This window comes from Leuciscus leuciscus (assembly GCF_965113295.1).
Source record: "Leuciscus leuciscus genome assembly, chromosome: 17".
Classification (NCBI taxonomy): domain Eukaryota; kingdom Metazoa; phylum Chordata; class Actinopteri; order Cypriniformes; family Leuciscidae; genus Leuciscus; species Leuciscus leuciscus.
The window spans coordinates 29890194-29914099 of NC_138741.1; the positions used below are offsets into that span (position 1 = coordinate 29890194).

A 23906-nucleotide genomic window follows, 5' to 3' on the forward strand; every position below is an offset into this window, starting at 1 on the left:
GTTTTTAAGTCACTTATTTGTATGGTATGGTACAAAATTGTGTTAAAAGCCTTTGACAACATTATAATAAAACTGAATTAGCTTGTGCTGTTACACATACATATATTTAGCCCATGCATGTGCATGTTCAGTAGCAAAAGAGTTCTCACAAAAGCTGTAGAGAACAAATTGTTTTATTACATTAGTAATAAACTATGGCTACAAGACGATTTCCAAAACACTAAAAGTTCTTAGAGACAGAGCTGGCAGCCTTATTCATAAGTTTAACATTGTTTAACAACAATTGTAATACCAGAAAATCTTTGAAGGTTTTGAACAAAATACACAATATCATTAAGGGGAAAAACATGTTTGATCAGAGCAACTGAGAAAACCCCTTAATTTACTGCCAAAAACTTGCAAGATGACCTCATGAAAGGAGGAAGAAACATCTATAATGCTGAATATAAGAAGAACACTAGACAAGCATGACCTTCATGTTGGAACATCTTGCCAAATGCCACTCTTGGTCAAAAAGAACATAAAAGGACAACTTGAATATGCTGAAATTCATTTGGATAGACGTGTGGAGTTCTGGAAGAATGTTTTATAGAGTGATGTGACGAAACTGGAACTTTTTGGACCCAGCGGTATGTCTGGTGCAAAAAAGGCAACACTTCTGAGCAGAAGAACACCATCTCCATGGTCAAACATGGAGGCGGTCCAGTCTTGTTATGGGGAGCTTTGCTGTTGCAGGAAGTGGAAATCTTGCCTGTATGAAGGACATCATGAAAACTTTGAAGTATCAAGCCATTGCAAAGATGATGTGATGCCTTCGGTGCAGAGACTGAAGCTTGATAATCAATGGACTTCCTCAGCCATCCCAAAGTATACATAAGCTTGGTACAGGGATCAGTCATGTTCTTGAGTGGCCTGTACAGTCTTCAGATTTAAATCTCATTGAAAACATTTGGTGGAATTTGAAGAAAGCAGTGGACAACATGAAAACCAAAGATTATGAGTAATCTAAAATCTAAAGTTCTCTTACGAGAGGTCTCTCATACTGCGTAAGATATCTTACGCTAGGGGAAAATCCTTTTCCGCGAGATATTGAAGCCAAAAATTATCCTTAATTTTTAATAATGCAAAACGCGTTGCGTCAGCATGCAGACATAGGCGAGACAGCTCGCGCGCCTATTGGCTGCTCTGCGGCAACTGCAGCAGCCTATCGAGCGAGGCCTGGCGTGACGCCAGACCCAATCAGGGTGCTTCGCGCCCGCTGCGTCACGTCCCGCCGAAACGGGCGTGGTCTAGGCCTATAAATACCGCTCGCAGGCAGCTATTATCTGATTTTTCATCCTTCAAGCGAAGCACACGCATCGCTGGAGCTGGAAAAGAAGCCGCGGCGTCTGAGAGAGAGCACCTTCAGCGGGACGAGTCACCGAAGTCGCTGGCCGCACCGCCTTCCTTGCCTTCCTGCTGCGCTTTCCGGCGTTATATCCTTTCTCTGCTACTGTGTTTATGTGTGTGTGTGTGCTCACCGCCGCGACACACACTCTCATTGCACTAAAAGAGCTGGGCGTCTTTTGGGGGGGGGGGGCGGAGGAGCAGTCTCGGAGAAGGATGCCAGGTGAGTCCTCCTTCCGCCACATGTTGACGCTCTTATATGCTCGTGCATCCGAAAGCCTTTGTGTTCCCCCCTGTGGCTCAGTGGCTGAATCATAGGTTTTCCTCACGAGAGACCGGTGTTCGAATCCCGGTCTAGCGGCAGTTAAATTTATGCCGCCAATGCTTCGCTCTGTCAGTTCCCTGAAAGGCGACTGCAGATGCGCATTTTGCAGCCAACGAGCGCGTTGTACAACCCGCTCGCCTGCACCCAAACACCGTTTCTATGGTTTCCGTGCGTTACTGGCGTAAGGAGAAAAGAGAGTGTTTCTGGTCCCGCCGCGGACGGACCGACCTCCATTTTCTCGTACATTTCTCATTCCCCTCTGAAGTTCGGGCGACTGGAAATGTCAGTATTGCAGTGAGCAAGCCTGTTGTAATACACGCATGCCTGCAAAGAAACGCCAGCACGTTGACGCTCTCTGATAATACTCGCGCTAACTGAGTTACAATGTGTCTCCCCCTGTGGCCCAGTGGCAGACTCTCAGGTTTTTGCGCGTGAGAGACCCGCGTTCGATCCCGGGTCTACCGGCAGATAAAATTATGCCGTCAATGCTCGCTCTGTCAGTTCCCTGAAAAGGCGACTGCAGATGTGTATTTTGCAGCCAAAGCGCGCGTTGTACAACCCGCTCGCCTGCACCCAAACACCGTTTCTATGGTGTTCCGTGCGTCACTGGCGTAAGGAGAAAAGAGAGTTTTCTGGTCCCGCTGTGGACGGACCGACCTCCATCTCCTATACATTTCTCATTCTCCTCTGAAATTCAGGCGACTGGAAATGTCAATATTGCAGTGAACGAGCCTGTTGTAATGCACGCAGGCCTGCAATAAACGCCAGCATGTTGACGCTCTCTGTTTCTATGGCAACTTCTCGTTCAGTTCCAGTAAATGTGACTGTTCCAGTGTATTCTGCAGTAAACAAGTCGGCGACGCAGCACGCTTGCCTGCACACAAACGCCGCTTTTGCGGCTACCCAGATAAATCCCATAAGTGTGAATTTTCTGGTGTCCCGGCCACGGCTGATGGTGTTTTATGTGTAGAAAGAATGCCCACTGCCCAGTGCCCATCTCTACACACAAGCACAGCCCGTCACACAGGGCTCGCGCACATAAATCGACTCAGATCGATTGCGCATCAAACGTGGTAAATGTGCCCACTACCCAGTGCCCACAAACACTACGTTATGCATGTCTCACGTTTTCTGTAAAAACGAAACCAACGTGCATTCGCTTCACTCAAGCGATCAATGCTTTCAGTGTGGTAAATGTGCCCACTATCCCGCGCCCACATCCAAGCACAGGCATGACAGTTCCTACGGGACTCGCCCAGCCCTCCCCCTCTCGGTTGACCGCCGCAGAGGAGTCGAGTGCGAGTAATCTGCCCGCTGTTATCAGCGCGCCCCTGCCTCAAATGTCACGAGCGTGACGCTTGTGTTACAGCACACCGAAGCCTCTCCATCACTGAGCGAACGGAGCACGCTTCGTATTCAACCCCTAGCTATTCATGCAGATGCATGGGCAAAGCTGCCTGGGGTTTCGAAGTGGGTGCTAAACATTATAAAAAGAGGCTATTTTTCTTTTTTTCGCTGCAGTTTCGCCGACGCCCTCGCCTCTATACGGCGCGCGTCGAGACCACGGTAAAACAGAAGTAGCACATTTACTTCGAGCCGAAGTGGTGAAACTATTGAACAAAGGGGCCATAGAGCCTCTCTCTCAAGTTCAGAGCGAAGGAGGGCTATACAGCAGATACTTCCTGGTACCGAAAAAAGACGGGGGTCTCAGACCCATACTAGATCTAAGGCAACTGAACAGAGTGCTTGTGAAGCGATGGTTCAGGATGCTCACGACCAGACAAATCCTCGCGCAGGTTCGCCAAGGAGATTGGTTTGTGTCAATAGATCTGAAAGACGCGTATTTTCAAATACAGATAGCGTCACGTCACAGGCGATATTTGAGATTCGCCTTCGAGGGCCAGGCATATCAGTACACAGTCCTGCCGTTCGGCTTATCCATGGCACCCCGTACATTTACGAAGTGCATGGATGCGGCGCTCGCACCCCTCAGAATGAGAGGCGTGCGAGTACTGAACTATTTGGACGATTGGCTGATTCTAGCACAATCGCGCTCAGTGCTCATAGAACACACGACCGTTTTACTCGATCACCTCGAGAATTTGGGTCTCAGTGTCAATTGGGCGAAGAGCTCTCTGTCACCCAGTCAGAAGATATCTTTCCTGGGCACAGAGTTGGACTCGCTGTCCATGATAGCGCGACTAATGCCACAGCGCGCGGCCGACATTCAACGCATAGCGAACTCGTTCCGCTGCGGCGCGTCTGTCCCGCTCAAGAGATTTCAGAAGATGCTGGGTCTCATGGCCGCAGCATCATCAGTACTCCAGCTGGGCCTGCTCCGCATGCGCCCGCTGCAGTTTTGGCTGAAAGCGCGAGTCCCACGCCAAGCGTGGGCATCCGGTTTGATTCGCCTCAAGGTCAATCAGAAGTGCGTCACAGCTCTGAAACCTTGGAGAGCAAACGACTGGTACCAGTCAGGTGTAAGCCTGGGGACTTCCTCGAGGGTGAAAGTGGTGTCCACGGACGCGTCCACCTCGGGATGGGGAGCGCTGCTCGAGGGCAGACCGTCCTTCGGCCAGTGGTCGGAACGGGAGAGGCTCCTGCACATAAACTGCCTCGAAATGCTGGCAGTAGACAACGCGCTGACGCGTTTTTATCCCCAAATAAAAGGACGCCACGTCCTGGTCCGCTCGGACAACGTGTCTGTGGTGTCCTACATAAATCGCCAGGACGGCCTCAGGTCCAGGAAGCTGTACAGGCTAGCAGAACGCCTCCTGGTATGGGCTCAGCGCAACCTGCGCTCGCTCAGAGCAGCGCACGTGCCTGGGATCCTGAATATAGGACCAGACAGACTGTCCAGGAACAATGTTCCGGCAGGCGAATGGTCTTTACACCCACAGACAGTCCAACTGCTGTGGAAGAAATGGCACTTGGTGTTTTATGCCCCCAACGGCGCCTTCCAGGCAGCGAGGGGATGGGTAGGTTTAAAGATGAACTGAACTGAAATTTTTTTTTTTTTATAACGTGTTGTTTATGACAATTAAAAGTAAATTACACTAAAAAAAATTATTACAAATATCAATATAGCTTTTTTTTAAAGCAACACAAAAATTGCGTTTGTTAGTATAAGAACGCTGGCAATTCTGATGACGTCACTGGAATGGTAGGACCTGCGAAGGTATATGGCAGCTGCAACTGCAGGTCCTATACACACGAAAATGAGTCATTTTGGTTACGTGTTTGAGCCTGTGAGGGACAGGCCAGTAGTACTGACTACCACCACAAGGAGGACGATCAGTTTCAGGCTCCAACTACAGTACAGGATCGTTTGGGGGGAGCGGCGCGCGCTGTATCGATTCGCCTCACTGATCAAGTGCAAAAGAAACTACGAGCATGCAACGCCGTTACGTTGTAAATTACACAAAATAAAAGTTATGCAGGTATGATCCAGATTGTATTTGCAATGTACATAGTCAATTATTAATGGAGCAATAGTGGTTCATGGTGTTATAAGAGGGAAATGTGGTGGGAGGTTGGAGGGCTGTAGTAGCCTGTCATGCACTCTCATTTATTGTATACAAGCACATTATGCATTTTATTAAATAGAGACTGCTTATATATGTCGTGTGCATTTAGAGAAAAATACTAAAACATGGTTGAGGTACTGTGCGTTTTAGAAAGTCAAGGCAGATAAATGGCAAATGTGATTGGACGAATTCATCCAATGGGATCGCTTGTTCAGTTAGCTGCACAGTGCACGCAAAAATGTTAAAATCAAAATACTCCCTGCATCAACAATGTTTCCTGACACGATGAACATCAGCTAGCTTCAGGGTGAGTAGAGAGGGACATTGGATTCTGTTGACAGACCTGCTGCGGTTTAGTTAGCTGCTAGTAAACGCATTATTAAGGCAGCTGGGGTTACGATACATTTTCACAGGCTAACGTTACCTTTGACAAGGAAACCAGGCTTTATAGCGTTCAACAAAACTGAGACTGACACACTCGGCATTCATTGAAGTTGAGTCACAAAACCAAGCTAGATACCAAACGATCCAACCTAGGTAAAGAGCTAGCAGCTAAACGAGTTGGAAGCACTTTTGTCAAACTCCACAAGCTAGCCACCACTCCGACCATATAAACTGTATAAATAAATAATGACTCCGACGATATCACAGATTGATGCGTTTACTGGCAGCTAACTAAACCGCAGCAGGTCTGTCAACAGAATCCAATGTCCCTCTCTACTCACCCTGAAGCTAGCTGATGTTCATCGTGTCAGGAAACATTGTTGATGCAGGGAGTATTTTGATTTTAACATTTTTGCGTGCAGCTAACTGAACAAGCGATCCCATTGGATGAATTCGTCCAATCACATTTGCCATTTATCTGCCTTGACTTTCTAAAACGCACAGTACCTCAACCATGTTTTAGTATTTTTCTCTAAATGCACACGACATATATAAGCAGTCTCTATTTAATAAAATGCATAATGTGCTTGTATACAATAAATGAGAGTGCATGACAGGCTACTACAGCCCTCCAACCTCCCACCACATTTCCCTCTTATAACACCATGAACCACTATTGCTCCATTAATAATTGACTATGTACATTGCAAATACAATCTGGATCATACCTGCATTACTTTTATTTCGTGTAATTTACAACGTAACGGCGTTGCATGCTCGTAGTTTCTTTTGCACTTGATCAGTGAGGCGAATCGATACAGCGCGCGCCGCTCCCCCCAAACGATCCTGTACTGTAGTTGGAGCCTGAAACTGATCGTCCTCCTTGTGGTGGTAGTCAGTACTACTGGCCTGTCCCTCACAGGCTCAAACACGTAACCAAAATGACTCATTTTCGTGTGTATAGGACCTGCAGTTGCAGCTGCCATATACCTTCGCAGGTCCTACCATTCCAGTGACGTCATCAGAATTGCCAGCGTTCTTATACTAACAAACGCAATTTTTGTGTTGCTTTAAAAAAAAGCTATTTTGATTTTTTTAATAATTTTTTTTTGTGTAATTTACTTTTAATTGTCATAAACAACACGTTATAAAAAAAACATTTTTTCAGTTCAGTTCATCTTTAAGGTTGAGGGTAGGGTTAGCTGCCTCTAAGGAGCCATTGGGGGCCTAAAACACCATCGAGCGGAAGAAATTCGGCAGAGCGGAAGTAGACCTGTTCGCGTCTCAAGAAAACGCTCACTGTCCGGAATTTTTCTCCAAGAGCAGGGACGCGCTGGCTCATTTGTGGCCCCGCCGCCCGCTTTATGCTTTTTCCCCCGTCTCTCTCCTGCCTCAGGTGATAGAACGGATCAGGGAAGAAGGATGCTCAGTACTGCTGGTGGCACCGTTCTGGGAAAACCAACCTTGGTTCCCAGTCGTGATGCAGTTAGCAAGCACTGTCCCGTGGCCAGTACCAGTGAGGAGAGACCTCCTCTCTCAGGCCCACGGCTCGATCTGGCATCCTCACCCGGAATTGTGGTCCCTTCATGTCTGGGCCATCAACGGGTACATGTTGGACTCCCTAAAGGAGTACTAAACACGATCACGCAGGCTAAGAGCTCCGTCTACGAGACGGCTCTACTCCTCGAAATGGTCAGTGTTTTCGGGCTGGTGCACAGCCTGTGGCGTGTCACCCACAGACTGTGGAGTGACGGAGGTGCTTTCCTTCCTACAAGAGCTGTTGGATAAGGGCAGGGCCCCTTCCACGCTCAAAGTTTATGTGGCGGCTATAGCAGCGTTCTCAGGAACAACGCTTGGTCAGTCAATAGGAAGGAACGAGTTGGTCATCCGCTTCCTCAGAGGAGCTAAGAGACTGAATCCTCCCAGACCCCCCTCAGTCCCCGTATGGGACCTTTCTACGGTTCTGGAAGCCATGAAAGGTGCACCATTCGAGCCTTTACAGTCAATTGATCTGAAACATCTGTCTTTCAAGACTGTGTTTCTGCTGGCTCTCGCTTCAGTGAAGCGCATAGGGGACTTACACGCGCTCTCTGTGAGCGCGACGTGCATGGAATTTGGGCCTAATGACTCAAAAGTTATACTCAAACCTAAGCACGGTTATGTTCCGAAATCCCTCAACACACCGTTTAGGGCGCAGGTTATCTTCCTGATGAGGAAAGGGACGCGGGCCTCCTTTGCCCGGTCAGGGCATTACGAGCTTATGTGTCTCGCTCGTCTGTCTTCAGACAGACGGAGCAGCTCTTTGTTTCGTTTAGCGGGCGTTCTAAGGGACTAGCCGCGTCGAAACAGAGCCTATCCAGATGGATAGTTGACGCTATTGCGCTGGCATATGCCTCCAAGGGCATGCAGTGCCCGCTGGGTGTCAGAGTGGGCCTGGTCAAGTGGGATTGCCTTGCAATATATTTGTACGGCGGCAGGCTGGGCCTCCCCGTCTACATTTATAAGGTTCTACAACCTAGAGGTTCCCGCCCTGCAGGCCAGGCTGCTGTCGGTCTAAGTTAACCAGTATTATCTGACTTGATGCTATCAACTCAGAATGCTGCGTCTGCTGAGCACAGCTCAATGATCGACAGTGGAAAGCAGTAGCATGAGACGTGCCTGGGCAAACTGTGTAAGACCCACATTTTCCCATCAGTTCAGGTCGTACCCCGCCCTGTCTGTATGATGAAATTCGCGTCTAAGCGACGCTACCATATGTGGAAGAGCGCGGCTTCGCCCCTCCCTCTTCCCGGACTCCCTGTGAGTTCCCTGGGTGATTGTGCACTATATGAACCCCGGGCTTTCGCCCTTGGGTCTTTGGTGTCAGATCTCAGCATGCACGGCGTTTTGCATTGGGTCCCCTAGCGTAAGATATCTTACGCAGTACGAGAGACCTCTCGTAAGAGAACGTACTTGGTTACTAACGTAACCTCGGTTCTCTCTAGAAGAGGGAACGAGTACTGCGTATCTTGCCGTGCATGCACACGTTCTGGTTGCTTCGATGATGAAAAACCAGATAATAGCTGCCTGCGAGCGGTATTTATAGGCCTAGACCACGCCCGTTTCGGCGGGACGTGACGCAGCGGACGCGTACAGATTGCAGTAGAGAGGTGACAGAAGCTTCTAAACACTTACAGGCAAGCATTTACTGGATGCTATAAAGAAAACATTCTGAGAATAGTGCATTTATGCAAGTTAGGATAGCAAGGTGTCTGAATAAATTTTGGTTTGACTGTATATATGTATGGGATAAAACACTTCTGGGTAAACATTACAACATGGTCTTTTTAAGTCCAAGATTAGTCCAAAACTTCCTCATGTCCAGGAAATGATGCTCATCAAATAATAATTAAATGGTGAGTATGTGCATGAGTCATATCTGACATGCTTAATGTATAATTAATCATCTCTGAACCCAATGCAAAATGACTTTATGTGGTGGAATAACTTCAGCAACTCCCAACGCCCCTTAAACAGCAAGACGCTGTGATCGTGACAGGTATTCATGACTAATAAGAACCGACCACAAACAACAGCCGATGTATGAGGAGACCCAGTTATGTGCAACAAAGCATATAGCGCTTCTGAAAATAAACTTTCAAAGTCACTTCTGCATTTCATGTGCTTGCTTTCCTTGCAATAATTTGAATAATTGGCTGGTATAAGCATCTCAGCATCATTAGAGCTATACGTCACATGCCTCTGACAGCTGTTCCGCCGACGTCTGACAAACTAATAAGGGAAAGGTGATGTGATTATCTGCCTAAAATGTTCCCTATTAATTTGAGCCAGGGATAGAATGGATGGCAGGAAATTATTCTCTATTTAACTGGGTCAGTGTTCTCGGGAGAAGACCATAATCATAAAATAGCACAGGACAATCTACTGGGACCAGGAAGGAACATTTTAAAGGAAAATTAACACATTTGTAATTGTTATTAACATTTGTGTATGAATCATTTGTTTTAGACAGTGCAAAAACACTGTACAGTGGGGTACACATTTTGAAAAACTAAAGACAAAGAAAAGCGAAGACACAAAATGAAAAATAAATTTTGGAAGTTTTGCACAACTGATAGTACGTTAATAAGATAATAAGTACATTTTGTGACTTTCTTGCTCCTTTCGAAGCACAAGATGCTCTCAATTCATGATCATCTTCTGACATTAAATTAACATTAAATGGTCAAAACAACTCAGACACCACTGTAGTGTACATCCATAACATTATGCTCCAGATAATGTTTTAAGGCAATGCATTTCCTTTGTGTTTACATTTGTGTGCTTTAAAATGCATAAAGACACTTCTGAATGACTCAAAAGTGTAAAGCTGAGAAGAAATACATTCATCTGATTCAGTCTGCTGATCCTCCAAGAGCACTTTCCTCTTTCTGTGGAACTGGAAAGAATGCTCGAAACTTGTGAAACATGTCCTTCCAGAACAAAAGAGCTGTGAATCGATAACAGTGGAGCTATAGATATGAGATGAGAAGATCTGGAGCGCGCTCTCTGATAGGCCACACACACCGCGAAGGTCAGAATACATGCATATAAACCATAGCTGTCTGAAAGAGACTATTGTACAATCTCTTTTTTTCTCAGATTAAGTCAATCATGCAGCTCTCGACATGTGAAAGGAGAAACTATAGCAAGTATTTGTTACTTTTCTGATTTTTTTCTTTAATGTCACACTATTTACTTTACATGTTACTGATCTTATTGTGCACAATTCATCAGTGCACATTATTCAAAACGTTTGCCTTACATTCCTAGGAAATATTATATCTCGCTCCGCCAGCCTACATCAAGAATCCCTCTTTTACTTATGAGCGCTGTGCAGCAACGGTAGATGACAACACAACAATGTGATCAGAATTTCACTGTAACAAATGTGCCAAAAAAAGGGAAGGGAACTTGCGTCAGTACATGATGAATTTAAGTCCACTGCAGCAATGGCACTCAAAACTGTGTTGTATGCACATACGCAGATGCAAATATTTGTGTGTAAACAAACCTTAGTACTCAAGGGAGCAATATTCTCTGATTTTAAATGACATTAAAACAGATGTAATATTATTCAGCTAGCTGCTATTTACATGTCAACAGCAACTTTAACAAACCTCCTAAATATTCTCTTCAAATCCCTGCTCTGCCATGACAATAGTTTGCCTAAAAGAGAAAACCGACTGTGGAGGAAGGCAGTTTATGCTAATGATCGCTACTGTCCCTTGTGGCACAGCTCAGAATGTGACTTGTAGTCGCGTTGCATTAGGAATTGTGTTCTGACACAATCCGGCAAGCAACAATGCATGAAATTGAGCTTCTCTGGCTAGAAGCATTAACACTCATAAACTCGAAATTACCAAAACACACATAACTGCAGAAGTCTCATTTTTGAATCATAATGTATCCAACTACAATATACACTAGTTCTGTTCTAAAACCTAGTGAGCTGCTACCATTCAAAAGTTTGAAGGAATTAATATAATTAATAATTTTATTCAGCATGGACACATTAAATGTGACCGTAAAGTAATTTACAATGTTACAAAAAAAAAATTCAGTTTCAAATAATAAATAAATATAATCTGTTTCTTGAGCAGCAAACTAGCATACTAGAATAATTTCTGAAGGATCATGTGACACTGAGGACTGGAGTTATGATGCTGAAAATCCAGCACTGCATCACAGGAATAATACAAATTTTAAATACATTCATATAGAAAACAGTTATTTTAAATTGTAATGATATTTCACAACATTTTTACTTTTACTTTTTCCAGAATGAGTCTGATACCGCTACATTTATTTTTGGAACTGATACTGAACTGATACTATCACGGTCGGCTGAAGTGAATATAGCTCATGACATAGGAAACTCAGAAACAGTCATTAATTAGAAACTCGCAGGAATACAATGGGAAAACTAACACAACCAACTTAACACTGACGATGACCGACATTGAACTGAACCAAACAGGAAGTATTAATACACCAGGGAAATTAGCTAATTAAATGACAACAGGTGAATGAAATCAACGAACAAAACTAATCAAACAAACTGAGAAATCAGGTCAAGACAGACAAACTAAGAACAAAGGAAACTGATGAAAACAAACAAAGTCTATAATCATGAGAGATACTCATGCTCATTGAATTTAATATATATATATATATATATATATATATATATATATATATATATATATATATATATATATATACACACACACACACATACTCACCTAAAGGATTATTAGGAACACCATACTAATACTGTGTTTGACCCCCTTTCACCTTCAGAACTGCCTTAATTCTACGTGGCATTGATTCAACAAGGTGCTGAAAGCATTCTTTAGAAATGTTGGCCCATATTGATAGGATAGCATCTTGCAGTTGATGGAGATTTGTGGGATGCACATCCAGGGCACGAAGCTCCCGTTCCACCACATCCCAAAGATGCTCTATTGGGTTGAGATCTGGTGACTGTGGGGGCCATTTTAGTACAGTGAACTCATTGTCATGTTCAAGAAACCAATTTGAAATGATTCGAGCTTTGTGACATGGTGCATTATCCTGCTGGAAGTAGCCATCAGAGGATTGGTACATGGTGGTCATAAAGGGATGGACATGGTCGGAAACAATGCTCAGGTAGGCCGTGGCATTGAAACGATGCCCAATTGGCACTAAGGGGCCTATAGTGTGCCAAGAAAACATCCCCCACACCATTACACCACCACCACCAGCCTGCACAGTGGTAACAAGGCATGATGGATCCATGTTCTCATTCTGTTCACGCCAAATTCTGACTCTACCATCTGAATGTCTCAACAGAAATCGAGACTCATCAGACCAGGCAACATTTTTCCAGTCTTTAACTGTCCAATTTTGGTGAGCTTGTGCAAATTGTAGCCTCTTTTTCCTATTTGTAGTGGGGATGAGTGGTACCCGGTGGGGTCTTCTGCTGTTGTAGCCCATCCGCCTCAAGGTTGTGCGTGTTGTGGCTTCACAAATGCTTTGCTGCATACCTTGGTTGTAACGAGTGGTTATTTCAGTCAAAGTTGCTCTTCTATCAGCTTGAATCAGTCGGCCCATTCTCCTCTGACCTCTAGCATCAACAAGGCATTTTCGCCCACAGGACTGCCGCGTACTGGATGTTTTTCCCTTTTCACACCATTCTTTGTAAACCCTAGAAATGATTGTGCGTGAAAATCCCAGTAACTGAGCAGATTGTGAAATACTCAGACCGGCCCGTCTGGCACCAACAACCATGCCACACTCAAAATTGCTTAAATCACCTTTCTTTCCCATTCTGACATTCAGTTTGGAGTTCAGGAGATTGTCTTGACCAGGACCACACCCCTAAATGCATTGAAGCAACTGCCATGTGATTGGTTGATTAGATAATTGCATTAATGAGAAATTGAACAGGTGTTCCTAATAATCCTTTAGGTGAGTGTATATTGGTCAGAGAAACCAAATGATATTACAAACGATTTAACCACATCATTATTATTATTTATTTATGCATATGCCCTTGCAATCTGAAAAATATCAACCTCTCCTCCACCTCAAAATGTCTGTTCTCTTCATGAGTTGTGTCTCGGAGGAGGTTGAGGCTATATCCTCCATAACTGACTGCAAACTGGCATTCAAATCTGCCTCCATATAGTTAGTAAGGGCCAACTTCCTACGACTCATTCAATTGCTGAAGGATGAAATCAGAAGTGAAATGATACAATGTGCCTAGTAGGAAGATACTATGATCTCTCTTCAAAGGAAGATCATGGAGACATTTTAATCGTCCAAAATTGTGATATCGCACACTCCTAACATAAATAAACAGATGTCATCAGTGTGAAGCAATTAACATGCTCTCACATCTATAAGGAGACACATTTCAACCTCAATATTTCACTTTAGATTTCATCAATTACATATTCAATAACAGGAACGCAATGGACTCTGTTGAACGTGTAATTCAAAAACAGTCAACTCTGCATTCAATTACTAACTCTAAATATAAGCAATGATAGTAAACTTGACTTGGCAAACACTTCTAAAAATCAATGCAACTAATCTAAGTCAAGGCACTAATCAGTAGGATCAAGTCAGATTCTGATGGACGTCTCTGGTGTTCTGGGAGGAGCGGAGGGGCAGATCAAGCTGTGTGGAGCAGCTTTTACTGTTTAGAGAGATAAAGCCGTGATAATTCATCCTAAACCCGACCTGTCAGAGATACGCTTTCACATAGCAGCACAAGGGGTTTGATAAACAGAAATGGAGGTTATAAATTAAGACTGAACTTGACACTAACGGAGACATGAGAACTCTAGATTAATTAAACAGACATTAAAGAGAGAGTCATCTAGACTTGAGTCCAATTGCACCAACATTATCAGTAATAATGTTACTCCACACCCTATTCTGTAGCTCAAAGCAAAGTGCTAGAAATGCCAAGCTCATGGGTTTTGATTCCCAGGAAAGCATAGTAAAACAAAAACCTTGAATGCAATGCTTTTGATAAAAAAGTATCCCAAATGTAAAAATGTAAATGTAAAAAACACTATGAACCATCTCACAACACATTATCCTTCCTTTAGATCTGTTCTGGCCATATCTACACTTTCATCTGGAAAATATGTGCACCAATCTACCCAATTCCCTACAACTGCACATGTCCCTTGGTTGCTAACATGTCTAGCTTTTCCTGTTCTGTACAACCATTAGTTTGCAATCTTCTCCTACATTGTATCAGATTACATACGTTCTTAAATACATTGTGCAAAGTCTCAATCTTTGTCTGTAGAACAGCCAACATTCGAGATAAATCTATGTATCTATATTTCACAGGATTATTCAAATGCCAAGGCCTGAATCAGAGCATCAAACTTGTCATATGTTCTGTTTTCACTAATCTCCTAGAAAAAATCCACCATTTCTACACTTTAAAGATTATTGGAGTATGTTTTGTAAGAAAATACTATTTCAGTCTTTCTACTTCAAAATATAACGTTTAATTTAATTTTACCTGCCATTTCTTTGTAATTATTTGTGATATTTACAAATCATTTCTGATGGAAAAAAGTAAATCCTACAACAGATGTTTTTCAGTGAAGTTGACTTTAATCGTTAATCAGACTCATTTCTACATTTCTGATGCTACCGTCTCAAAATGATTACCTAAACCCATTAATGTCCACAAAACAGTTGTTAGTTGCAAACTCTAGTTTAAAGTTCTTCAGTCTTTTTAAAACTGTGGCAATAAAGCAAACTCACATTCAGGCCAGATTCTGGAATAAAACACCCACTTTACACAAACCAATGAAAGTAAAATGGGTTGGGATGCCATTTCTGTTGACATTAATGTCCAGTTCTACTGAATCTGTAAATTTCAGTAGAAACTATCAATATTTAATGAACTAGTCTTTGGCATCTGATTTCCTATCATCATGTAAGCAGATAAATGGGCAGCAAACTCGCCTCAAGTTCTCTCCTCTTCAGAAGATGAATACCTCATGAGATTTAACATGACATTCAATACAGGGAGAAAGAAAAATATATTTCTGCCTGTGGCTGGCTAGAAAATCAGGCCGATTTTAGAGCTTTAGGACACAATATAACACAATAACCATACACTGGTATCTTTTGAATAATCATACAAATCTAATCTAAAGAACGAGAAACCAAAAAGAAAAGTTAAGACTTACTCGAGTTACATCAAACAGCACAAGTTTATTTCCCCTAATAAATCATTCCTAAGAAATTAGCTATGGTACATTAAACTTGCCTGTCTCAACTATGTTGATATATGAACTGAAATTAATTTACACTATATTTACATAAGGTTTCCATTTATATGGAAATTATTTCGGATATTTTACACCCACCAACAATTTTATAGAAGCATCCACTGCCCAGTAAATCTATTTGATCTTCACAATCGTTCCTGGATGCTACCGAACAACAAAAGAACTTTAATCCTTGAAATTCATTAAATCATTACAAACTTCCACTGGCACAGTAGGAAAGAAAAACAAAAGGAAAAGAAAAGCAATCGACCCCAACTCATTCTGCCCTTCTCATCTTGAAGGTGGTGATGAAAGGGGGGCTTTTTGAAAGTGAAAGGTGGGAAAGTAATAAATATATTCAAGATCATCAAGTTGTGCAGGTCAAAGATTGCGAGTAATTTTTTTGGAGACTAAAGGAGTACCTGACCTGACCACAGAGCAACAAAACATAAAACATACTAAATAGCAAATCTCAACTGCTTGATTGTTATATTATCAAAATGTAAACTATATTATTAGCCAGCAATCTCTTAAAATGTGTATATATATATATATATATAGTACATCCTACTTGCATGATTGCAGTATACTCACAAAAAGTAATGTAGACTGTATAGCAAATCTCGAGCTGCATGATTTTTATATCATCACAAAATGTAAACAGTATTATCGCACAGCTCTGTATATAAAGTTGGATATGTATTACACCCAACTTTATCCACATACACACAGTACACTCATGTAAAATCAAACAAATTGTATAATTGCAAAATATAAGCTTTTTTATTGCCCGGCTATAACCTAAGATATTATAAACATCAACATCATGATTTTCTATAAAGCTGGTTTGAAGTAACATGAAAAGCACAAATAAAACAACGAAATTTGACTTGACATTATAACGTCTAGAAAACCGAACCAAAACATAATTTACCTTTGGGATGCCAGGGGTCTGTAAATTCATATTTCCCCAGTCCGACCGTTCTCAGCATCTGGAGGCCATTGTTGGTATTCTCCTGCTGGCCATTCGTCAGAGGTCCGTTGGTGGGCAGAGTGGAGGAGGTCAGGGTGGCGGATTGCACCATGGGGTGGGTCAGGTGACCGTTGCCCACCACTGTGTGGACGGGATGGGCGACCTGGCAGACGCTGGGCATTGGGGGCAGGCCACCGACAGTGAGGGATTGGCTATGGACGTTGAGGACCATGCTGGCCATCGGCTGTGAAGGCTGCTGCGGTAGCTGGTAGTGTGCGGGTAACTGAGGGTGAGGAGTGTGGAGAGCTGGGGTCACACCGATAATGGGCGCTTGGACAGTCGCACATTGGCTGTAAGCTGGTGCCTGCTGCAGGGCGTATGTGTGCGCCAAGAGTCCAGCCTGGCTGACAGTGGCAGCAACTTGCGGCGGCCATAGAGGAGCTGCAGAGAACGAAACAACATGCATTTAAAGTAGGGGTGTGCAATATGATCATATTAGATTGTGAAACATTAAAATGTCACCATGAACTATCAATTGCAGTTCAATTGCTTTTTTTTATTATTTTTTATTGTTATCGTTTTTGATTATCATCTCTATCGTGGTTACGCTCACGTAACATAGCAGTTATTCGTCATCATGAAGGTTTACTATTTGTATGTGTTTTAAAGTCCCCCTGTCAATAGTTGTATCCCTTAAAACTCATCTTTGATCACCAAAATGACATTTAATATGTATATACAGTACATAATGCACACAGCTGTCCATAAGTCTTCTGCTCCATATGTACACCACTTTATTATTATTATTATATTTTTATTTATACAGCTGTATATACAGTACATAATGCACAAATCTGTACACAAGTCTTCTGTTCCAGATGTAAACCACTTTATTATTATTATTTTATTTTATTTCTTAGTCTTACTTATTTAAATGTTCTGGTAACACTTTACAATAAGGTTCATTAGTTAACATTAGTTATTGTATTAACTAACATGAACTAACAATGAGCAATATATTTGTTAGAGTATTTATTCATCTTTGTTAATGTTAGTTAATAAAAATACAGCTGTTCATTGTTTGTTCATGTTAGTTCACAGTGCATTAACTAATGTTAACTAATACATACAACCTTTGATTTTAATAACATACCGTAAATGTTGAAATTAATATTAACTAAGATTAATAAATGCTGAAGAATTATTGTTCATTCTTAGTTCATGTTAACTAAGGTAGTTAACTAATATTAGCTAATGAACCTTATTGTAAAGTGTTACCAATGTTCTTTGTATTTGTGTCATATTTGTATGTATGTATGCATGTATGTATGTACCAAGAGCTCCTGAAAAAAAAAAACACAACAAATTCCTTGTGTTAGCGCACACTTGGTGAATAAAGCTCATTCTGACTCTGAAAAACTAACCTAAAAAAAAGTGATAAGATCGTGGATCGTGATCTTGGCTGAAAAAAAAAATCATATGATATGACATTTTTGCTATATCACTCACCCCTTTGAAGCAATCAATCCATCCATGCATGAAAAGACAATGAACAAGATGTGTTATTGTAGAGCTGGTGCCTTTGCTTTCAGCTTTTTACCTGTGATATCTTTCTCTCTCATCTGTTTTGCAGGCGGCTCGTCCGTGTCCCAGGGCGTGGACTGGTTAATGGGTGTTTGTCCCCACAGGACGCTATTAGCCAGGACCTGGCCCTGAGTCTGCGTGTCTGCCAACGGGTGCCCAGATACCTGTTTCAGCGAGAAGAACGTCTTGGGTAAACAGACCAGTCTTTAATTACTATGTCTACGTTTCCAATTACAGCCCATTTGCCAGACACTGGTACATCATTTTGCTTTGTTAATATTCCATTCCATTCGCTCTTTTAATTACGCCGCTGTACTAGATTAGAGCCATCAATAATGCAGGAAAATCCAAGGTCGGCCCCCAGCAATTTGACTGGGTGCAAGAAAGTGAGATCTATATAGAGAACATTTTACTAATTAATTCTTATCTGCCTCGCATTGACTGTAAATCAAAGGGAAGGTAAGAAGTTTTGAGGGATAGAGGGGGACTTTAAATCACTTTGCTGAAAATAGGTACTAAAGTTGAATGGAAATGGACACGCAGAACTGTCGCTTATATATATATACATATATACCTACATACAGACAGACATACTGTACAGACAGACAGACAGACAGACAGACAGACAGACAGACATACATACATACATACATACATACATACATACATACATACATACATACATACATACATACATACATACATAAAGACTGTTTTGCACACTATTTGTATGTGCCAGGAACTAGACAAATTTTTTTATTTTTTTTTATTTAGTATATATTCATCTTTTGAGTCTTTAAAGGATGGATCTTATTATGCCACTGTCAGAATTTGCTCTTCCAAGTTGGAGAAAAGAAAAATTGGCTGAAAAAAAAAAAAGTCCTAAATGTCGTCTTAATTTTATGCCACTTTTTATTTCATGTGCTCTTCAAAACTGTAAATAAAAAGAAGAAAACATAAAAAGATGCCTCCTTAGCGTCAAGTGTGGGTGTTGAGTTTGTCAATGTGTTTTTCATTGCCAAGCCAGAATTTTTTTTTTCTTTAAAATGTAAAACATTTATTTAGAGATTTCTTCAACAGAGCAAGACTGAATTATCCACGTTCCTCATGCCGTTGCTTAAATGTTTTAAATTTCATCCAAAGTTCAGCAAACAAAATGAGCAAAAGTATGAATCACTTTAAACTCTAAACAAGGCAGACATAAGAGCACATACTGTACAAGTCAGTAACAAACTTCAAATGTCTGTGACAGTACAAAGATACAGTTTTTGTCTGTTACAGCTGCATTTTCACATGTCTGGTTTAAATTTGACCTTTTCTTTAACTATCATTTATTCAATGCCCTATTAAATTGCAATTATAATGAGGAAAACAAATAAACATGCAAGGACTTTGAAATTTATGAATAAAGGCATTCCAGCTCTTTCTGTGGAATTCAGATGGTAGATGCTATGCAGGCTAGCCCTGAAAACAAATCATTTCATTCCTCTAGTCTTCTCAGAATAGAGATGCATGTTCGTATCACTGACAGGAGAACTAACAGTAATGAAATTCACCTGCATTCACTAAAACTTGTCAAAAGTTGCATCTGGAATATTCCACGTGAGAACACTGAATAAATATAGCATCATGGAGCTGAAGAATGTCAAGTCTATTTTCTCCTTACATTTGGACAGCACTGTTGAGTCTCGTGACTAGTTAGAGTGAGAAGATTGGATGGATGGATGGATGGATGGATGGATGGATGGATGGATGGATGGATGGATGGATGGATGGATGGATGGATGGATGGATGGATGGATGGATGGATGGATGGATGGATGGATGGATGGATGGATGGATGGATGGATGGATGGATGGATGGATGGATGGATGGATGGATGGATGGATGGATGGATGGATGGATGGATGGATGGATGGATGGATGGATGGATGGATGGATGGATGGATGGATGGATGGATGGATGGATGGATGGATGGATGGATGGATGGATGGATGGATGGATGGATGGATTTTGTTTTTTTTAGATAAATCCACCCTTTTTTATTTTATTTTATCAAATGTTTGTATTATCTGCAATGACTCACAGAATGGGAGATTTGTCACGTATGCACCTAATATGGTTTGTGATACTGAAAAGCTTATTTAATGAGCACTATGATGAAGACAGCAGAAAATTAAAGCACATCATTTACTTCCTAATAACACTGGCAAAATCATCCCCCAAAATACACCCATGCAGCAGTCGGCTTCAGGGTGTCACGTCAAACCAGAGTTTATTTTGTGACAAGTTGACTGCACATAATCCCTTACGTTAACCCCAAAATTTGACCCACTTCACCAAGGGCGAACAGCCAGTGGCTATAATAGAGTCATCATAGCCGTGTGTGAAAGAGTATCAGTCTAGAGCTGTTGTCAAAACGTTACCTGTGGAATAAATAAAACTGGCATTACCAATTATAATTTCCCAAGTGTGTGACATCAAAAACCTGCGGTGTAACACACACCCTCTTTGCAATTTAAATGCAGACAACACAGCACTCATGTAATGATTATGTACGAATAAGTCCGGAAACAGCTTTTCGTTCTGTCCCCAGGCAAGAGCGACACTTTATAACTTCCCAGGAAGTAGGTGGTTCATTTACTGAAAGTGACCTGCAGAAGTTTTCAAACCACACCAGGAGAGCAAGTGGAATTATAATAGAAATGGCTGTGGAGATCACATGTGCTCATTTGCAGCCATCCTGCATGCGCTTAAAAAGAGCTTTCCCTGCGCCTGCAGGGGAAGCCAAATGGCAAATATTACATTTCTGGGTTCATTTTAGCTAACTTACTAAAATACTTCCATTTCTGTATTGGTTTGTGCACGAAGAGTATCCGCAAGGAAACGCTGCATGCCACATCTCATTTTCAAGGTCAGAATTTCAGAATACACTACCAGAAGAAAAAAAGAAGAAAAAAAGAAAAAGCTGATAATTTCAGGTGCTTGCAGAAATGCAAGATGAAACACACAATATTCACGTAAAGCAGCTGAACATATACTGTAACGGCTTGCTCACTATTTGCCCACAAACTAAAACACAGACATACATTTTCAATGAAATCTGTACTACTGTTCAAAAGTTTAGGGTCATTAAACTTTTTTGGGGGGAAAGAAATTAACACTTTTATTTAGCAAGGATGCATTAAATTAATCAAAAGTGACGGTAAAGACATTTATAATGGTGCAAAAGATTTATATTTCAAATACATTCTGTTCTTTTGAACTTTATGTTCATCAAAGTATCGTTGAAAAAATGAATCAGTTTCCACACAAATATTTAAAAAATAAGCAGCACAGCTGTTTTCAACATTGATAATAATCATAAATGTTTCTTGAGCAGCAAATCAACATATTATAATGATTTCTTGAAGGATCATGTGACACTGAAGACTGGAGCAATGATGCTGAAAATTCAGCTTTGATCACAGCAATAAATTACATTTTACAATGTATTCAAATAGAAAACAGTTATTTTAAAATGTTAATAATATTTCACAATATTACAGTTTTTACTGTATTTTTTTATCAAATAAATGCAGTCTTGATGAGCAGAAGAGACTTCAAAAACATAAAAAAAAGCTTATCAACACTAAACTTTTGAACAGTAGTCTGGTCTAAATAATAAATAAATAAATAAATAAATAACAGGGCAGTGCTTGATTTTTATCCTTTGAAAACTGACTGGATTGTGAAAAGTGGATGTTGCATTGCAGAACACAGCCAGCAAATTGGAGGGAAAGGTTGAAAATGGGACTTTATAATCAGTGTCACGTGAAAACGTTACAAAGTCGTATCTTCCGAGCGAGGTCTCTTTAAATGGCAAGTGTTTGTAACTGTACGAGGGCCTGTCAAACTATGACAGCATGCTTCTGCTCACCCTCCATCCGGTGGTGTGCGCACAGGATCACTTCCCGCAGTCAAATAAGCCGTCTCCATTTGAGCGGATGGCTGTCCTCCACGATCCTAATCCGCCAGGCGTTGGGCAGCATCGCTCTCCGCCTCTCACAAAGCCAAATACAGCATCCACACTGTCATGCTCTTATTTGCTATTCCTATCTCAGCTGTCAACACAGAAGGCTCTTCCTCACCCAGCAGAAGCGTTCGCTCCCACGGCACCAGAAACCGATGATCCATCATTTGTCAGGACCGTGGCTTTGAGAAGTAAGTTTGCTATTCCTTACGGCTTGCTGTATCTTTAAAAACATCCTCGGAGACGGGAATCTTCGGTGGCCTCCTGCTGATGGGAACAGAGGCGATTTTTTTTAAAGAAGGAACATCTTTCTCTTGTTGATGGTTCAAAGGAGGAACTTTTGGCCTTTAGTTTGTGCCTTTGGCCTCGAAGAAGCAGCCTTGAAAAAGCTTCAGACTGGAGCAGCTTTACTTTGAGATGAATTCTGTGTGCGTGCGGCTGCAGATGATTTTCAACAGCAAGGACATATGGCTTTTAAAAGGGTCAATGCTCTTCAGACCGGTGAGGGACACCGCTATATCTATGAATGACAGGAAGAAATACACAAGTCTCAAAGTCAACATCTCTGTTCTCTGATGTCTGGCTTTATCCAGAACAGAGCAGGGCTGTGTGAGATTCAGAACTGGACTGAGAATGCCTTCAAATCAATACTAGAATTGTTGAATTAAAGCAGCAAAACGAGGGCAAAATTGGTTATATACAACAATAAGTGTGCCATCAGTGTGTTGATTATTTTGTATAGAATGTATATATACATTTTGGGAAAACAATTTACAATAAGGTTTGTTAGTTAAAATTAGTTAACTACCTTAGTTAGCATAGTTAACATGAACTAAGAATGAACAATACTTCTAAAGCATTTATTAATCTTAGTTAATATTAATTTCAACATTTACTAATATGTAATTAAAATCAAAGGTTGCATTTGTTAACATTATTCAATGCACTGTGAACTAACATGAACAAACAATGAACAGCTGTATTTTTATTAACTAACATTAACAAAAGATAATAAATACTGTTACAAATGTATCGCTCATTGTTAGTTAATCTTAGTTAATACATTAACTAATGTTAACTAATTAACCTTATTGTAAAGTGTCACCAATTTGGTTTACTTTTGCACAGTAAAAAACAGGTTTGATGTCACCACCATTCAAATGATCTTGCGATGAGAGCATATTTCCTTTGCAGGCTCTTCATTTTCTTTTCTCCTCTCCGTGAGCGACTGCAGGGTTCAAAGGAGTCCTGTATGTTTTGGCATGTTCTGACTGCCCGTTTAGCATAATGCAGTTTCACTAAATCTAAATGAGAGAGCTCTTAGCTGACAAAATGAAACCTTCAGTGGAGTGGAGCTGTTGAAAGAGGTCATGCTACAGATAGCAGCTGAAATACTCAATAAGCTTTCAGGGGCGTCTTGAGAGCCTGAGTCTAGAAACACAAGACAGCGATGATTAGGGGGGAAATTAAATGGGAGAAGCGTGTGAATGTGTGTTTGAAATTATGGTAGAAACGGCCCTCGCACGGTCAGATTCTCGCTGTAACTCTACTGGGAAACTCAAATGACACTCAGCAGTCTCAACCCATTTCTGCACTATATCATGTAGGCTTAATCGAAGTCCAGAAATTATTTCCTCAAACGCCTATGTCACATTGTGAAATATTAGAATACTGTCCGGCCGAAGGCATACGCAAAGAAAGAAGACAAGGCTTCAGTGAATTGTAGTGTTGTCGTCATGTCGCGGAGACGCTATGTGTGCGAAAGCAAAATTGCTTTTTTTGGCTTTCCGAAAACGGATGAAACTAGGAATCAGAGGTTAAGATTTATTCATATATTTGTTCCTACTACAACCCGAAAGGTTGCTTGTGCACAGTGCATTTTA

General features: G+C 41.5%; 1 protein-coding gene across 1 annotated transcript in view; it reads right to left on the reverse strand.

The window, feature by feature from the left end:
* Positions 1-23906, reverse strand: part of LOC309479364 (kelch-like protein 29) — a 199002-nt gene that overhangs the window by 110592 nt on the left and 64504 nt on the right. Inside the window, exons 4-5 of the mRNA XM_082143455.1 lie at positions 18026-18173; positions 16387-16866 (exon numbers count right to left, since the gene is read on the reverse strand). Coding sequence (XP_081999581.1) covers positions 16387-16866; positions 18026-18173 — 628 coding nt within the window. The remainder of the gene's footprint in view (positions 1-16386; positions 16867-18025; positions 18174-23906) is intronic.